Consider the following 19,545-nt stretch of genomic DNA (forward strand, 5'->3'; position numbering starts at 1 on the left):
CCTCCCATCCCCGCCTCTCCCAGCCCAATTAATGCCCCGCATCCTCCCTCCCTTCCAAGCACCCTCGCCCGTACCTCAGAGCCAGCCAGGAGCTGGCAGGGCAGCCTTCTTCATTCAAAAATACAAAGACCAAACGCCAGGAACCGCCAGTGTCCTTGAATAACCACCGTGTTCCGGGCACTGCACAAGCCCTTCCCACAGCTGACATCACCAAACTGTCCCAACAGCTCCGAGAGACAGTGGCACTGTCCCTCGTCTAAGGTTATGGGGCTCTGGGTCATAGAACCATAACTTCTGGCTCCAAAGCCCTCACTATGTTGTCACTCAGCCTTGGGCTGTCCCTTGGGTCCACTCAGATAGAGAAACTTTCTTCTATGGAGAAGGAAGGGACACTTCAGAAGTCCTAACCCAGAATCAACATGGGTGAAGAGACAAGAGAGGCACCATTGAGTCTCAGGAGGCAGGAAAGAGTGGAGACAGGAACCCCTTCCTCTCAGAAACACCCAGGACAGAGACACAAAAGCAGGGCATCCAGCTCGAGGCTGTGCCGCCGTGCCAGGTGAGTTAACCCAGTCCCGCTGGCTCCGCCCACTGGCAAGACTCAATTACAGGCAATTCCTCCTCCCCTGGGCCACTGCAAGTCCTCTCACTGGTCCTCATTCTCTGGTCCCTCCCTTCCCCATCACTTTCATTGACTCATCTACTCACTTGTTCTTTCATGCACCTATCTGATTGAATTTATTGAGCACCTGTTAAGAACTACTTTGTGCAGCACAAAGTGCCTCAGTGATTCTGAGCCAGAGCTCCGATCACACCGTCCTCACTCACAAACTTCCTGTCCCATCAAAACCTCGTGAGAAGGAAGCTGAGGGTGACAGGTACATAAACGGTGATGGGAGGAGACTTGACCTGGGGTGGTGAGTGTACAGTATAATATACAGACTATGTATGACAGAACTGTACACCTGAAACTTATAAAATTTTATTAACCAATGTCACCCTAATAAAGTCAATGAAAAAGAAAAAAAACCTCAAAAGAAATTCACCCCCCCCAACCTGGCATTCAAGGGCCCCCTACTTCCCTGTTGATTTCCTAGCCACTCTCTAACCAAAAGATCCCACTGCCGTCACTGGAAACTATCTGTAGATGTCTGGATGTGTCCTCTCAATGCACTAGGCTTCCTCGTGCCCTCAGGCTTTATACACACACTTCCCCCTAAAAAGAAAGCCCTTCCTGATTTTTTTTTTTTTTTTTGCCTAGCAAACTCCTATTCATCCATCAAGGATCCTCTGCCTCATGTCCTCTTCTCTAGGAAACATCCTGCCAACCTCCCAGGCATATCACCTTGCTAGGTTTGGGGTCCCCTCTAGATTGTAGAGGACAGCAGCTGGGAGGGAAGAGCAGTTGCTATGGGGTACTCCCAAATTCCTGAGGCCCATAGACTGCTTCTTCTCCTCTGCCCAACAAGAATGATACAGGGCGTCCAAGAAGTCCGTGAGATGTAAATGGAGGAGTAAAAGCCACCTTGGCAACTGAGAACATGGCAACCTCCCTTGGGGTGGTCCAGTTGTTTCTATCACTGACTGCCCTTAGCGTCCTGGGTGTCACACACCCAGTTCAGTCTCTGACTCCTCCCAAGATGTGCGCTTCTGAGGACAGGAACTTCTACTCAGAATGCCCAGCACCCACCAGGTGTCTGTGGAAAGGAAGTGGGGCTCCGTGTATAGCTGGCAACTGGACCCTTTCAGTGTATCTTGCCATTCCTTCCCCGCAAACTCTGATACTTCCCCAAAGGTACGCGGGTTATGATAATGTCATAGTGCCACCCAAGAATACCCTTGTTTCTCCCCACTTGAAACAAAGCTTATGCCTGCTTGAAAGCTTGAAAGCTTGAAAGCATTTGCATGCACGTGTTTGCACGTGCACACTCAGTAAGATACACAGAAATGACAGACGTACTTTCTGATGGGTACACACACAAGCTGACAGTTGCTTCCATATATAGACATGGGCCCTCATAAAAATACACAGAGATATATTGTTACACACACATGCATCCCTTAGATATACACACAACAGGGACACATATGCGCCCTTAGACTGCAGCTGAAGTCGTCAGACCCTCCTCCCCCCCGCACACACACTCACAGACAGACACATACCCATCCGGATATATCAGAGGCTAGAAGAGCCTCCAATGCCTAGAACCACAGCCACTCTAGCCCCCTCCCAAGCAGTAATCCCCCTGAGGGTACACTCCCACCTGGTACCCCAAGTGGCCCCCTCCTAACCCAGGCACCGCTCAATGGAGGCTGCTGCTCCTGCGGGGGAGTCAATACCCTGTGGACGGAGCCATCGGTCAGAAGGACCCCGACTAATTAAAAGCTGGTGAGGTTTAAATAATTCATCTCCTTAACTCCCATTGATCGCCCAGTTTAGTGGCCACAGACTTGAAACAATATTAAACAGTCTCCTCCAGCTCCACGGGGGGTAGGTAAGCTGACATATGCCCACCCCTCTGAGGACATCACCCACCAGAGATGCAGCTGGGGCAGGGGTACCTTGGCTTGAATCCAAGACCCAGAACGCAGCCTCCTCCTAAATATTGTTTTGAGAGTCCCTTTCCAATGGTTTGGTTCCACTCTCCCCTCACTCCACCCCCCTTCTCTGCTTTCTCCAGCTTTGGACAGCACCCTGTTAGAGCGCTGAAAGAGCCACAGAACCCCTCTGTGTACCAGGGGACTGGGGCATGCGGGCAGGGGACTGACTGAGCTGCCAGGGGGACATGTGGAGGGACTGACCAATGCCGCTGTGGGGCCGGCCTATGTGTTGCAGGCTGAGGCCCTTGTTCATGTCTAGAAGTCCATTCTTGGGCCAGCAGCCCATGGCGAAGCTGTAAGCCTGGAAGACAGGAGGCAAGAATGGTTAACAGAGGCCCTGACCCCTAAACCAACCCAATCACTCACCCTCCCCCGACCAAATCTTCCCCCCAAGGGCTTACTTTCATCATGCCACTTTATGAAAGTCCCCTCACTGGGTTCCCTTTCCACCAGAAAACCCCTTCCTCCCCCAGAGCTCCCTTTCTCCTGGGTATCTACCCATCAGAGGCCCCTGGCCCTCTCTGGGCACCCCTCACCCAGAGAGCTCCTGTTTACTAAGATCCTCCTTGTCAGGATCCCTCTTCTCACCAGGTCATCCCCTTTGCCCTTAGCTCCCCTCCTCTCCAGCGTCCCCAGCACTCTGCTGGGCCCTCTCCCCACAGTATCACTGGTCACAGAGACTGGTCTCAGAAAGAACTTGCAGACCAATGTTTTTAAACTTCACAGATAGGAAAACCAGAGTGAGAGGGGGCCCACCACCTGCCCATGGTTGTTTCTTCTGAACCAGAGACAGGCGAGGCTGTAAAGGCTGAGTGCCATGCGGGGACTTAAGTGAGGAGGGGGTAAGGTCACCTGGTTGATTCAAGCAGCTGTGAGGGGAGCACAAGAAGGTGTGTGTGTGTGTGTGTGTGTGTGTGTGTGTGTGTGTGTGTGTGTGTGTGTGTGTGTGTTAGGGGAAGCAGATCTCTGCTGAAGGTCAAGTGCTCACTTATGCATATTCAAAGCGGCCACCCATCGATCTGTACTTAATTGTTTTCCTGGGGTTGGGGAAGGAAGTGCTGGGGGCATCGATCTGCTCAGACCCCCAGCACTTCACTGCCCCCCTCCATCCCCTACTCGTGTCACCTGGCCACAGCCCACCTCTATGGGAGGTTGGGGGGTAGGGCACATGGCAGGACAGGGATGGCACCCTCTCTTACAGTCCCTTACAGGCGTGGTGACTTGATGTCATAGGTGAGGAAACTGAGATCCAGAAACAAGAAACACACAAGGGTTAGAACACTATTAAGTAGCCCAATGGGAATTCAATTCCCGCTCAGCCTGCTCGCAAAGTCCTGGGCTTCTTCTTACCAGTGGTCTCGCACAGCTAGCTGACACTTCAAACATTATCCATCCCCTCACCTTAGAAGTCCCCAGATATCAGGCTGCCCTTCTCCCAGTGGCAGGAAGCATGTGGGACAGCGGTCAACGGGAATGAAGGTTGGGTAAGTCCCCAGAAGTTAGAGAGCGAGTCCACTGGCGATACTAAAGTGACTACGGCCATGGTCGCACAGGCACTGAAGTGCCCCCTGCCCATCACCTGGCCCAGGAGGTCCCCATCTCACTGCAGACTCCTTCATAAGGGAAAGCACTCAGCACAGGAGCAGAAACAAAAGACGGGGGTCTGTGCCAGGGCCAAGCACTAGCACCCTTCATTCCCAGCATCAGGAACCCAGCCTCAGCCCCATGGACACTGACAGGTGAGGAGCCAGTGTACTTCACCCTCAGCACCCTCCAAAGCCATTTTCCTTGACCACAGAGATACTAGCCACAACCTAACTTCCCAGCCAACCCCCTCAACCCCTCCCCAGGTCACAGCTGCAACCACAAATTGGGAGCTGAGTGTGAGACTCAAGGACAGGGGAGAGGTCACTGGCCAAGGCAGAGCTGGGGGAACACAGACAGGGAGGGAAAGCAGCCAGTGGGTGGTGCACAGCTGGAGAAGCTGCTAAGCATGGTCAGGGCCACGGCTGGAGTGCAGTGGGCCAGAGAGCAGCGGCGGCCCGGCTTTCAAGTACTTTAAAATCACTTACAAAGGCCGGATTAAACGATCAGAAATTCCATTTAATAGGACAAATAAAGAAATAACAATCTACTCTATCAGCCTGGAGAAGGCGAGTGGGATGGGGTTTTTTTTCCCCTCTAAAAAGGAAAAAGGGAAGGAAGGGGAAAAAAGAAGGATAATGTGTGTTTACTCAAGCAAAGAAAAAAATATTTAAGTGATGTCGGGGAGAAGATTGCAGTAACTAGTGAAGAATAACATCGTCTACTTTGCTGTCAAATCACACCCGAATTTCAGTAATAGATTCTCGGCTGACACTCAATTCAATTCGAAGGTGATCCTGCTTTATCCCAGCCCATCAAATATTAAACACTTGCATTAGCAGGTGCTGCCGCTTCCCGGCTTAAAGCAGCGGGCGACAGGGCTGCTGAGGCCCCCTGCTCTGCTCTCAGCTCGGGGACAGGGCAGCTCAACGTTATCTGCACGTCATCCTGAGTCTTATCGCAGTTAAGCGGGAAGACCACTTCAGATAACATTAGACGCTTGCCCCAACGCGTGTCAGCATGATTAGATTATTATTATAATAATGACTCCCCAAGAACTTCCCCAGACTGGGACGTGAGAACGGGGTGGAGGACAGCAGGGCCCAGGAGGGCCAGGCTGGACTGAGGAAAGCCAGAACCCATGGCAAAAAAGCAGGGGCACCAAGCAAGGCAGCAGCCCTGGTCCCGCCTGACGAATGCCTTTCAGGAAGGGCAGTCTAGCTTGTCAGAGCGAGGGCGAGATGAATTGGCGTCTCCACCGTGGCCACGGGTGTCGTGCAGCACAGTTTCATATTCCCAGATAAGGTGTGATAACCAATTGCGGCCGTGGCACGGCCTCATCCAGCACTTCCTCAGGGGGTGTGGGCAGGGGGAGGGGCGACACTTGCACATGGGTCTGCCAAGCTCCTAATAAGAGGGATTTAATTTTTACAAATGTTGCTTCCAGCGGGACCTTCACATACCAGCCAAAGTCCAAAATGATATTAAAAACGGTTAATTAAAACTGCTCTCCTTCAACCTGGGCTCTCTCCCTACTAACCCTGCTGAGAACCCAGGAATGTCTCCTCTAGGTACTGCAACACACTGCTGCAGAGCTGAACCTTCACATACGAGCACCCGTCTCACGGAACCCTCTAGGCACAGTACCACAGACCAACACCTCAAGCTCCCCCTGCCACTTGAGTACCCCTCAGGCACAGCCAGTGGACAGAGAGTCACTCAGAGAATACAGGGTCCTACAGCAACCTGTGCTCCTACTAATGTGTGGTCTGGATCCTTTTGCCTGCTGTCCTCTGTACCTGTACCCACATGCCGACCATCCCCAGCACTCATTTCTAAAGCTCCTGCTCTCCCCCCCAGATAAATACACCATCAAGCATGCATACCCACACAAGTGTGCCCCTCCCTCCATTCTCCACTCCTTCCCAACATCCTCCCTAAGAGATTACATCCATCCAGGATTCTTAGCAGAGCCTTCCTGGGAGCGAAGCTCAAGGCAAGATGATGTGGGCTATGTCTCAGAATCTGGCTAAGTCAAGTCTGGGACCCAGGGAGCCATCAGAGCATGAGGATTCAGGGAGGCTGTCCCCTGTGGGCTGCCCATGGGGACAGTGGAGACAGATGGGCCCATGCCAGATTGGAGGTGGCTAGGAAAGCTTCCTGGAAGGCACCAGGTAGAAAACATGGCAAGGGCAAAGAAGAATGGCAGAAGCAAGCTTGGTGAGTGCACAGGCAACAGCTTCGGCATTGCTGGGGCAGCCAACGTGGACAGAAGGAGCCATATCTTGAGGTGCTGCCTCCCAGCTCTGTGCAAACTGGAATCAATTGAGGTGCCCTTCCCTCCCACTTGGTTCCTATACCCACTCTCTCTCTCCCTCTTGCCAGTCTGTGGGGTGTCAGGGTAAGGGACTCAGAAGCTTTCTGACCTTGATCAGTGTGAGGCAGGGATGCTTTAAGACCTGTTGCCAAGATCTGTGCCTGAGCCCCTTTTCCATGCTGGTTCCAAATTCTCTGGGTGCCACTGTACCAGCTGCACTTCTCCCAGACACTGGGGCCCACCTGATGGTTTCCTGACCAGAGGGTGGGGCAGGTGGAAGGATGTCTGAGGACCTCAAGCCCTATCCAGGGCAAGTAGAATTGGGGTGAGAGATACTGGTCTACCAAACCGCACCATCGCAGCCCTATGCCAGGCAGGCACGCACACTTCCCTTCCCCTGAGCTGCTGCAATTTCCATGCGCAGGGAAGCAGGTGCCGAGCTGCTCCCGGCTGGCTTTCCCCTCTCGTGGCTCTGCCCGCCTTGGCTGCTGCCCCATTAGCTTAGTGGCCAGCCATCTGCGACGGGCCTGCCACGCAGCCCTGCTGTAGGCGCGGCGGGTGGCCCCCTGTGTAACAGGGAGCTTTGCCATTAGCGCCTTTAATATTCTGACACCTCAGCACAGCCTGCTATTACATGCAAACGCTGATCGCCCTGTGAAATTACATTGCTGGGCCCGCGAAATGGAATCGTGTATAATCAGCCTCCTCCATGCACTGTCAGTCCCATCACAAACACGGCGCCCGGCGGCTTACGGGGGCTTAGCAGCTGCGACAAGTGTATTGGGTTTAATAGATGAAGTAGCCCTCATCGGCAGCAGCATCAGATTCTTCAAAGAGGAAAGAAGAGGCATCGACAGCTGCTGGGGTATCTCTGCCCACCCACTCACTACCTGGCAGGGCCCTGAGCATGGGGTGGACACAGAGTGGGCAGGGCAGTGGTGGGAGCTAGAGCCCCCCTCAGACTGCAGACAGAAACACAGACTGCCCTGCAACTTCCAGAAAACCCAGAGCTCCCAAGCCAACAGCAGCACGTCTGACCTACCCAGCCTCTCCACAAGTTGGGGAGGAACAGACCTTTAACCAGAGCCCTGGTGAATGTCACCCTCTGGGCCATTTCCCAAGCTGAGGAACCAAATCAAACCACTGCTATCCCCATAAACACCCAACAGACAGAGCTGTAAACAGGGTACTCTGGAGGATGGGGGAGAGAGTCTGACCGACGTAACCATCACCTAACCTTACTATCTAACTGGCCAGCACTTCTGTAGCCAGTGAACCAAGTACCAAGGCCACAGGCCACATGAGGAGGGCATGCCTAGGAGCCCAGCTTACAGAAGGGCGGTGTCTGCGGGCTCAGGAGTCAGACAAATCATGAACTGGTCCCCAGTGCTGCCAGTCATCGGCACTGTGACTTTGGAGGAGTCATTAAACCTCTCTGACCCTCAGTTCCCTGGACTACAAAATGGAATGGTAGCTCTTTCCTCCAAGTATACCTGAGGTCACTCATGAACGCCTGTCCCACTGCTACCTCCAAACATTCTTGGTGCCATCACCCAAAATGCACTTTGCCTTTGAGAATGCTGTCCCCTCTCTGTTTTGGGGGTTCAGTCTAACACACCAATTGTGGCAGAGTATATTTCCCAGTGATGGCTGTAATATTTATGTCCCATCTCACATGCTCTTCTTACAATGTGATTGATATATCTACCATAGAGAAGGGGAGTCTATGTCACCTCCCTTTTAAATAGGGTGGGCTTTTTTTTGTTGTTTCAACCAACATAGTAATGTAAGAAATGCTATGTAAGGTCAAGAAATACTATATGATTTCAGAACAGCTAATGCCCCTTCCTCCTGATGTGCTGGGACCCTTGCCCTGGAGCCCTGAGCTGCGCTGAAGTAGACTGCTTTGAGGCAGCCACGCTGTGAGGAAACCCAAACAAGCCCGGGCAGAGGGACCACACAGAGAAGCCATGAGACTAGGTGAAGAGAGAAGCCCAGCCAGCTCCCAGCTGCTACAACCATGCGCTGTGCCAGCTCCAGTCGCTGCCTACAAATGTGTGAGAGGACCCGAGCCCTTACTGAATTCCTGATTGAGAGACCATCAGTAACTATCATTTTAAGTCACTAAGTTTTGGGGTGATTAGTTATGCAGCAATACTAACTGGAAAACCAATGGAAACCCCACAGAGATGACATGAGGGTTACATGAGTTATTGTATGGAAAGTGCTTAAAACAAGGCTCTTTAAAAGTTATGTAAGTATTAGATGATAATTTTTAAAGTCCTCCATTCACTCCACATTGCCATCCAGAGATGCTGCCTGTTCTGTTAACGACCAGACTTCTCAAGGTTTTCTCTGCTCACCTCCACTTACCTCCCCCATCACTCCTTAACCCGTGCAGACTGGTTTCCAGCCTTAACATGACACTTAGCTCCTGCTAAAGTCAAGTCTTCACCATACTGCCCACATTTATGGGCAGTTTCAGGTTCTTGCAGCCTGCTTCATCTTTAAAACCCTTGTCCTTTGGTTTTCTCAACATCCTACTCTGAGTTTTCTCATGTCTCTGTCGTTTTCCTGTCAATCTCCTACACAGTCTCTTCTGCATCTGGTCATCCTATGTGTGCGCTCATCTGCTCCCTCTTCCTGTTTTTGTCTACACTCTACCACTCTTCCTGGGTGACTTCTTCAACTTCCTTGTCTTCAATTTCTCCAACTTCTTCTTCTTTTTTTTTTTAAATCCTCAACTGAGGATATGTTTATTGATTTTAGAGACAGAGGAAGGGAGAGAGGGAGAGAGAGAAAGAGAGAAACATCGATGTGAGAGAGAAACATCGATCTGCTGCCTCCCGTACACACCCAAACCAGGGATCGAACCCACTACAACCTAGGCATGGGCCCTGAATGGGGATTTAACCCACAACCTTTTGGTGTATAGGATGATGTTCCAAGCAGCTAACCCATCCGGCCAGTGCTCTCCAGCTTCTAAATCACTATTTCTTGCCTCTACTTGCATGTCAAACATATATACTCTGTTGTCTACCTGGCATTTCCAACTGGATTTTACTTGGATACTTCATTCTCAATATGTTTAAAAACCCATTTCAAACATCTCCTCTCCAAATAGCCCCTTCTCCTGGGTTTCCAAATCTCAGTGAAAGCCATTACCATCTACCTGGTCTGCCGGAAAAGTGGGGTCAGCGTTGCTCCCTTCTGTTCCCTTACCACCCACTAAGTGCTGGGACTGCCGTTTCATGTCCCGAAGCCCTAAGAAATGTCTTCAGCCTACCCAGAACGGCCCCCTGACTTTTCCCACTCTTTGTCCTAATGAGCACATATTCCTTTACCGATACTCAACTCAAAAGCACTTTCCTTTACTAAGTCTTTCCTGACTAATCCCTTCTTTAAACCCACCCGTACTCTAAACAGCATCTGCAACATTAGATTTGCTTACAAATCTGTTACCCCATGATTGTGGGAGATTCTTGGGGCAGGGGTTGTAACTGCTGTGTCCCTGAATGGTCTCCACTAAGGGAAGGGAAAAAAAGACATTTTTTTGGTTATAATTTTGCCAAGCAGGAAGGCCTGGTTTCCAGAGTTGCTGCTGCTGGCAGTCCTATCCAGTCTCCTTCTGGAACCACTGTTGTTCTTGCCCAGCAGAACAGCTACCCCCGATATAGCTGTCCTTACAACTGGGGGCTCAGCTGCCTACTGTCAGCAAAGGAGACTGTTCCTGACCCCTTCTCCTGTTCTGAACCCTTTGGCCTTTTGGGTAGCCCCCACTCCTCAGGCCACCAAAGGCCTGGCCAGCACAGTGGCAGCAACAAAAGGATGGAAGCTTGCATCAGGTGACACAAACCTATCCTCTCTACACCCAGCTGGCAGTTCTATGTGCTCACAGTGTTCCCTGACTACCAACATACTTCAGGGGCCCCAGAGCTGCTGTTGCCTCTGGCCATCAGCAGAACCTGAGCGGGATAATTATCATCTCTGCGTACTTAACCTTCCCGCTCACTGCCTACAACAGGACAGCTGCCTCTCATGCACTGGACCACCACCACAGCAAAGGCCAGGGCTGCACCACAGGTCCAGGGCCTACATTTGGAACTACTTCCAGCTCAGTTTGATCCCATGAGGGTCCTGAGTCTACTTTCAGGTGAAGTGATCTCCCTCGTGTGCCCAAAGCTTTATTACCCAGTCAGAGGGGACCTGGGGACACTGAGATTTCTGGGATGGGAACCAGATAAGGAGCTCCTCAGCCACGCTGCCTCAGCCCCTACAGTAGAGGCTGGCCTGTCTGGGGATCCACACACACTGTCACAGAGTCACAGGTAGCAGGTCAGCCTGAGTCAACTGCCCAGGGTGAGAGTTCCATTGTGAGTTTTCTTTGTTTTCATTACAATTTCCTCTCCCATTGCTTCTTTTTAGCCAGCCTTTTCCTCCCTGGGGTGCAGGGGATTGAATGAAACACCACCCCTGGCTCCAATAAGTGTATTTCAATTACATCTGTCACTGTATAACGATATAATGATATATCATGTGATATTAAATCCATGGTAATCATATCAGGGATTTTTTTTAATCGTGCACTAATTGCATTATTACATCTCTATAATTAACAACAGGAGGTATGGAAATTCAGTTAAGGCAGAAGGCTCAATGTACTCTGCCCACCCCACCCCTGCCCTAGCTCCCCAAAATTAGGCCCAATTAGGAGATGGGTCTGCAGGGCACTAGCAAGATAAGCCAAAGCCCCCACCTCCCTGTGCCTCAGTCATGGGCAGAGCTTTCAGCATCCAGGGCTGGTACAAACAGGCCAGACTGAGGCCAGGATGCTGTCTGTCTTGTGGCTGCTCAAGATAGAGCCTTGGGCAGAGCCACTCAGAGGGGCCCAACGACAAGGCTCAGCTGGGCCTCCCAGACCTCCTGCCCTTGCAGCACCAAATCTTCTCCACGGGGAGGGGGTGTGTCCTTTCCTTCAAACAAGCAAAGCCCTCAAATGTGCTTATAAGGCACAAGGCAAGTTCCTGCCTCATGGCCTCCTAGGCAAGAATTCCTCCTGCTACTGCTACGCATACTCCCTCCCTCTGACCTGGCCCTTTGTGGTGGCAGCTGTCAACACCACCAGGTCCAGAAGCTGTGATGTCTCTACCTCTTGGTCCTATCATCCCTGAACAGCACAAAACCAATTCTTCCTGGGGCTATTCCTCCCCAGTCCTCCCTCTGAAGTCTGGTCCTTCGTACTACGTGACAATTGGGTTTTTGATAACCATTGGGGTCATTCCCCTACCTCTCCAAAATGGTCCAAGTTCTTATGTCCTCCCACACAGGCCTATATGGAGAGGGGATGAGCTCAGGACTATAGCTTGAACTATGTCAAATGACCCTGTCTCTCCCACCCCCTTCCTGATGCTGAGCTGTTGGGCTAATCCCCTGAGGGGTGTCAGAACCAGCCTGCAAAGCAAAATTCTGTGTTTCAAGTCCAAAGCTTTGAACTTGGCATGTAACTACCTCAGTGAGGGGCAGGCATTTTGCTAAGTTTGACTCTCAGAAGTTGGACAGGCCTGAAGATAAAAGAAAAAAAATCATGTCCTTTTTCCTAATAAAAAGGAGACACTAATAGCAGTCAGCACTTAGGCAAAGCACTTTAAGTTTCTAAAGTGCCTTCCAAATTAAAATATAAGCCTTTATTGAGCATGTGACACCACCACAACCACCCGCCCCTCAAACGTGAGCATGTGTGTGCTTGTGCACAACGCACGCACCTTCACTTTCTTCCTCCCTGGAAAAATAAAAAGGGTGTTCAAAACCTTCACCCCAGACCCCCTTCCCTCTTCACTGGCTTGTTCACATAACACACACTTATTGAGCAACTACCATGTGTCAAGCTCTGTGCTAGGTGCCGGAGACACACAGATCAAGTAAATTAAGCCACTGCCTTCAAGGGGCTTTCGAGTTAGGAGAGACATGTAAACATGTATGTAAACTCACACACAGTGAGGGCTTAAGGCCCTACAAGAGCGAAAACCCTAACCAGGCTTGGAGGAAAATCACTGAGAAGGACTAAGATGGCCTTCAAATCCAAGGTGGGCTCCCTGGAGAAAGTGGACATGAAGATCAGGAGCTCAATTCAGTGGTTTGAGCTCAGGCAAGAAAGTCCTCAGGAAGTGTACAGGTGGTGCATGAAACTGCGGAAGTAGATAAGATCACCCAGGAAGAGAATAAAAGCCTTAAAGGTCAGATAAGGCCCTTCTCTTCTCTGATGTTTGGAGGGAAAAAAGGAAGGCTGAGAGATGGAAAGCTGAACACTACCGCCTCTAGAGCTAAGGCCCGAAGAGCCTCCTCTCCAGGCATGCCCAACATCCCGGCCCCTTACCTCCCTGTGTTACCTCTACCTTCATCTGCCCAGGTGTAATATGATTAAAGTACAGACTTTGGATCACACTGACTCATTTACAACAAATGTTTACTGAGAACCTGTTATATGCCAGGCTACATGCATTCACTGAAGGCCTGCCAGACCCTAGCAGCTCAAATGAATCACATGCAGACCGTGTCCTCAAAGAACCTATCGCCCTTTGAGGACAAACAGACATGGACACCAGTTAGTGCCCAGTCTCCACAATGGAGAGTGGTCACCTCAATTAGAGAGAACTGGGAGGGATGTAAGGGAGGAAAGTGCTCAGGCTAGAGGCACCTGGAGCCCGGAATGGGGCGGGCCGACTCCTGGTCCTCTCCTCACCTCACAAGCAGCAGTTGGTTGGCCAGGATGGGACTCTCCACACAGACTGCAGATTGGGCTGGGGGCAGGAGTGTGAGGAGGACCCTGAGCCAAAGCAGGGAAAGGGCTGGACACTAAAGAGCAGTGAACCTAAGCCAGGATCTTCTGGTTGCAAAGATGAAGATTGTAAGGCTGTGACCAAAGCCACAGAGGAGAGAAAAAGGAGAGGCTCATTCTATTGGCCCAGGATGATGGAAGGGGCACCTTCAGAACAAGCAACAGGACTTTAATAGGAAATGGCAACTCAGGTCCCCAGGCCTGTTTCCTCATTGGAAAGTGAAGGACTTAACTGCTTGATTTCCTATGATCCTTCTTGATTTGAAATTCACCACATCTGAGGCTCTTCAACGTCCCACAAGAGTCAGGCTTAGTTCTGTCCTCACACCTTTTCTTACGCTATTTCCCGACCCACAGCGCTAGCCAGCCTTCCTCTACCCTCTCCAAATCCTGTCTGCCAGGACATAACCTTCAGGAAGCCTTTCCTGATTTCTCTTCCTCCCTCTTCCATGTCCCATCCTGACCTCCACAGTTCATCCCACAGTTCTCCCAACAGCACTTGGTTTAATTACATATTACATCTAGTCTAGCACTCTTACATGATTGGTCTATGGACTGCCTTATCACTTCATGACCTCTGACATCCATGCCAGGGGTAGGAGGGAAGCTCTACTCTCACAGGCCCTAGAAGCAGGCTGAAGTCTAGGTCCCTGGCATAGCCCTTTGAGAACTCGACAGGCCTCCACTTGAAAAGGGTGCTGAAAGCAATGATGTCTCCAAGTGCGATGGGAGATATTTGTGTCTGCTTTACCCTTGGCTTTTTGCTCCGGTTCAGGTAGGAGCGGGGTGGGCCGGCTGGCAGATCTGAGAGCGCGGCACGCCCCAGCGGGCAGGGCGCACAGCGCGGAGGAAGGCGCGAGTCAGTCTGGAGTGCTCCCCATTTATCAAGCTCACGCAGGCCGCCAGCCGAGCGAGTCTTTCTATCATTACACCTCTCAAAATCCGATTCATACCACTAATCCTGCCTTCATTCTCCCAGATTAATAACATCTCTTTCAACCTTCACAGTGTGATAAATAGACAAAGAGAGAACAAAAGGAGAGACAGAAGAGAGAGAAAGAGCTGGAGCAAGTCCCCATAATAGAGAGAGCCGAGAAAGAGGAGAGGGAAAAAAGGAGAGAGAGCGAGAGCAGGCAGCGGCCAGAGACTACAGCTACCTTAGAGAGCCACTGAGGAGAGCAGGCGCTGCGCCCCGCTATGCGCTCTGCTCTGTCCCCAAGAGAAAGAAAGGCTCATTAACAGCTCCTTCCTGCCTGCACTTTTGTTCAAATTCTTTTCTTCCCTTCCAATCCCGCTTTAGGTCAAATTCCAGTGAAAATGAGTCTTCTGGCTTCCTGGTCTCCTCCCCGCCTCCCTGCCAGGCCCTGGCAGCAGAGCTGGAGCTAGGCACAAGGCAGGGCTAGGAATGGGTTTAGCAAGGGTGGAGCACGCTGGCCTAAAGTTTTGCCAGAGCCATTTCCTTAGCCTGAACCTCTGCTCCCTTCCCTGCTCTCGAGGCAGAATGCAAGAAGGAACAGAGCTTCGGGGAGCTTGGGGTCCACTCCCTAAGGCTCTGTCCTGTACATCTTTCCAACCTAAGGCTCCAGCTGATCCAATCCAAGGCCCATAGCCCCCAGCAGCCCAGGTAGATGGTGAAAGTAGGTACCCTTCAGGCTTGCTAAAACAGAAAGGTGGCCCATACCTTTAAACTATGATGAAGTGTGCTGGAGAAAATGAACCCCGCTGGCTCCAGCCTTAGTCCCAGCACAACGGATCTGAGACACTTCTCGTTCTCCCTGCCCAGACGCTGGCCCACACTTGTCTCCACAGCACACTCCCCATCCTCCTCACAGACTCAGTTCAAGGGCACCCCTGCTGCAGGAGGCCCACCTGAGCTCTTCCAGGGGAATTCAGGCAATCCCTCTTCTGGGATCTGGAAGGCAGCACCATTTATAATTATCCTGTAGAGACCATCTCCCTCACTCCACTGGAAGTACGTCTTCCGAATTCTCTATTCCCAAGTCCAAGCTGCCAATGGCACTTCCATTATTTTCTTGACTTTGCCTAAACTAGCCCTAGCAGAAGACTAAAGCCAACCGTGGCTCAACCTTCCCTCTAGACTGCAAAGTATTCCTAGGCAGCCGACAAGCCTAGCTCAGAGGCAGAGGCAGAGGCAGAAGCACTACGCACTTGGAAGCTGAGTTGGTCCTGTGCATCCACTCCCTTCACCATCCATCAGAGCGGGTGAGGGGGAAGAGGGGGCTGCATCAAGCATCCCACCTACTACTCTATCTCTTAGTATACTCTCAGAGGGGAGTGGGGGTGGGGTGGGGTGATGGCGTCTGTGTAGAAGGAACGCCTGCCTTGCCCAATCCAGCCCAGTAGGAGGAGCTTTCCAAGAAAGTCAAGGCTTTGAGGACAGAGTCTGAAGGCTTTGAGGAAAAGACCTGAAGCAGACCCTCAGTAGAAAGCTGGTGCACTTGTGGTTGGTTTAGAGGCAGGTCCCATACAGGGAGTATCTTGCAGATCCCTGCCAGGTTCTTTCCTCCAATAGCCCTCCTTCTACCCCCTGCCACAAAACAGTCCTTTTGGATCAAAATGGCTGCTGCGCACTCCCACTATTCATCACTTCCAGCCCCAACTCTCAGGTTAGCCTAGTTACATCTCTACTTAGGGAAGTAACTCAAAAGTTCAGAGAAAAGGAGGCTTCACAGGGCCAAATAAAAGAGCAAAGTGAGAAGAAGGTAGTCCTTGGGCTATCCCTTTCACAAAAGATGCAGAAATTCCATTAACCTTCCCTCAGCCCCATATCAGAAGGACTTGCCACACTTTCACTTGCTCTACTAGGCGTCCAGGATCAGACACTTGCAAATAGGGAGGGTGGAAGAATGACAGTGACTGACATTTGCCCATGGGACCAAGTGGCCAAAGGAGGTAGGGGGCTGAAGAAGGAAGGCAAGAAGGAGATATGGGTACATGGCCTTGGTGCAGGAGAGTGGTCTTCCCTACAACCAACCTAACCCAATGGTACCTGGCCTCCAGGGCAGGCTAGGTCCAGCTGGCCACACAGGCCCACACTGCCTCTGAGTCCAAGGCCACAGTAGAGTCCCAAAAGCATGGATCCCAGGCCTTTTCTTCCCTAACAGCCTGCATTGCTGCAGATCAGATAGTCTCAGCCAGTCAACCCTACAACCCTGTAGACACAGGCAGCCAGCAGGTCCAGACACCCCTAAGCTTAACCTAACTAGCTTCCACACTCTAAAGTCCCAGGCAACTTCCTGGACAGCTTCCCCAGGGGCTCAGAAAGATGCTCCAGCCCTTGCATCTCTGCCCAACAGGAGAACAATCCCTTGCTCTGAGAGGAGAGGTCATGGCAGCGCCTCTATTTTCTGCCTCTACTGGCAACCCTTATCTAATACACACATCAGTGTGTCCTCCCAAGGTGAGTCTCCACCAGGCCATCCAACTCTGATGGATGCCTTCCATCCCCTCAGGGGGCTTGGCCCCTTCAGTTGAGCAAGACAACCTGTACTCCAGTAAGGAAGCTGTCGGGGATCAGACAGAAGGAAGTCAGCCAGACACAACAAGGTCTCTTGGCAGATCAAGAAGCCAGAGCCAGGTAATGATTTTTCCCCCAAACAGACTTTGAAAGCTCATTCCCCAGGTACCTGGTTCTAGAGCCCACTCCTCCAGGCAGCCAGTGGCATATAGCAGGGAAGAAGTTGGGTCCTAATGTGTAAAAAGCTCCAGCAAAGCAAAATCATTTACTCTTCGGTGCAACTGCTCAGCAGAGCTAATAAATCTTGCATGAGCAGGGCCGATTCTAATTTCCTAATATGAAAAGGCATTTGGATTGAGAGAGAGGGGGAGATAAAAGTGATTGAATCTCCAATAGTCCAGGTTACTGACAAGAAACATCCTGCTCAGCCCTGAGAGAAGGATGGCAGCGCCCACCCGCCCACACACACCCATCCGTTCTGCCCCCCTCTTGGCGCGATACATCTCAGTCTTTTCTATTGACAGGACGTGGCTTTAAACACAGTTACACAAGTTATCATTTCTGCCTTCTGATCAATCTGAATTTTCAGGACAATTACCCTCTTAATCAATGATTGCTATCAGCAGCCCTGCGCCTGGACGGATTTCTCAGCAAGGTAATCATGCCGCCAGGCTGGACGGCGTGTGCATAGGCAATGAAGCTCCGGGTGGGGTCTCCTCCTCCCTCCCCAGTTCCCCATATCCCAGAGCTGCTGCCAGTACCGAGGACAAGGACGGCAAAGTGTGAAGGCCACTTCAAGGAGTGATGGGAGTAGAAGAGAGGGGAGGGGGCCCAGTCACCCAGTCAGCCTTCCAGACCACCTGATTACGGAACAAACCTATTAAAACCCTAGATTTACTGCCCACCACTCTGATGCATCTCCACATGTCCTCCTGCCATCATTCCTACCTCCTAATTAGCCTAATAAAGCCCAATTCTAATTATGGGCTCAAACTATTAGGTTAAGTACAAAGAAAAAAGAAATATTGGTTTTACTGATCTCTCAGAGCTATTGGGTCTAGAAATTCCTTTACTTCTGCAGACCTGGTTCATATGGGCTACTGACCGGAATGGTAGGGGTAGCATCTCTCTTCCTCCTGATGCCCAGGCATCTGGAGCTGTCACAAAGCCAGCCTGCGGAAGCCTCTTAGCTGAAGGTCACCCAGCCCAACACACCCTCCAGGGTTATCCCATTGGTTTAGGCCCCTCATGTGAAGAAGGAAGGAGAGGGGAAGGTAGAGCCGGTCTCTGCCTCAGTGTGGAGTTAGAGGCTGTATCTGTCATCGTAGGGGCAACTCAGCAAAATTTCTGAGATCAGCTGTTGCAGGTTAAGGGCTTACACCAGAGAGGTCAACAGTGGAATGAAAAGGGCATGGTCTGGAATACTGACAAATGAACTTACGCTTCAGCATGGGTGGTGGATGTGTGTATGCACTTACACTCAGGGCAGAGAGAGTTATGGGATTAAAACAGGTCCCCACAACTTGCTATTATATCCTGAGGGGTAAAAGAATTAGAAAGCACGCATGTATTCATTCACTGACATTTACTGAGTGCCAACCATGGGCTAAGTGGCAGGGATGCAACAGTGAACAATATAGAAGTGACCCCTACTCTCAGGGTCAGGTGAGGAGCTCACACTGCTAGGAAAGACAGACAAGTAAGAAAAAAAAAAGCAAAAACAATAAAATGAACCTGTGCATGTATGGTCATAGCAGCATTCTTCATAATAGCCAAAAAATGGAAATAATCCAAATGTCCATCAACTGCTGAGTGGATAAATAAAATATGATGTACCCATAGAATAGAATATTACTCAGCAATAAAAAGAGATAAAATACTGATCCACAGTACAGTACAGATGAATCTCAAAAATTATGCTCAGTAAAAGAAGCCAACCACAAAAGGCTACAAACGAGAAATTCCCAGACTTGCAAAAATAGGCAAATTTATAGAGACAGAAATTAGTGGTTGCTCAGGGCTAGCATATTTGGGGGAAATGGAAGGTGACTTCTAATGAGGTTTCTTTTAGAGGGGACAAAACTGTTGTAAACTTAGGTGTGATGGCTGTACAACCCTGCGAGTATACTAAGAAACACTGAATTCTTTTAGAGAGAAGGGAAAGGAGAAGGAAAGAGAAACATTGATGTGATACAGAAACATCAATTAGTTGCCTTCTCAAATGCATCCCACCAGGGAATCACACCCACAACCTGGGTATGGGCCCTGCCCAGGAATTGAACCCGGGACCTTTTGGTCTATGGGACGACACTGCAACCAAATGAGCCACACTGGCCAGGGCCGAATTGTACACTTTTAATAGGTGAATTGTGTGGTACGTGAATTATGTCAATGAGACTTTTAAAAAACATCCTCACTAGAGAACATGTTCATTGATTTTAGAGAGAGGGGAAGGGAAAGAAATATCTATGTGAGAGAGAAACACCGATCAGTTGCCTCTAGCATGCGCCCTGACCGGGACCACACCCACAACCCAGACATGTGCCCTGACTGGGAATCAAACCTGCAACCTTTAGGTCCATAGGACGACACTGCAACCAACTGAGCCACACTGGCCAGGGCGCTCAATAAAACTTTTTATGTACACTACAATAGAAGAAGTGCCTACAGCAGCCTCACCAACAGTGAACAAAGCCAGGGAAAGCTCTAGCACAGTGCTTAGGAACTCAG

The 19,545-nt window shown here is 50.7% G+C and overlaps 1 protein-coding gene across 10 annotated transcripts in view; it reads right to left on the reverse strand.

Moving 5' to 3' along the window:
- The window catches only part of ERI3 (ERI1 exoribonuclease family member 3), a 122,068-nt gene that overhangs the window by 22,169 nt on the left and 80,354 nt on the right, over positions 1–19,545 (reverse strand). For 9 of the 10 annotated variants that reach the window (XM_053920187.1, XM_053920190.1, XM_071220894.1 and 6 more), the window contains one exon: positions 2,803–2,902. The exons of the other annotated variant lie outside the window; for it this stretch is intronic. In XM_053920187.1, coding sequence (XP_053776162.1) covers positions 2,803–2,902 — 100 coding nt within the window. The remainder of the gene's footprint in view (positions 1–2,802; positions 2,903–19,545) is intronic. 10 annotated transcript variants of the gene reach the window in all.

This window comes from Desmodus rotundus, chromosome 3, assembly GCF_022682495.2.
Source record: "Desmodus rotundus isolate HL8 chromosome 3, HLdesRot8A.1, whole genome shotgun sequence".
NCBI lineage: Eukaryota > Metazoa > Chordata > Mammalia > Chiroptera > Phyllostomidae > Desmodus > Desmodus rotundus.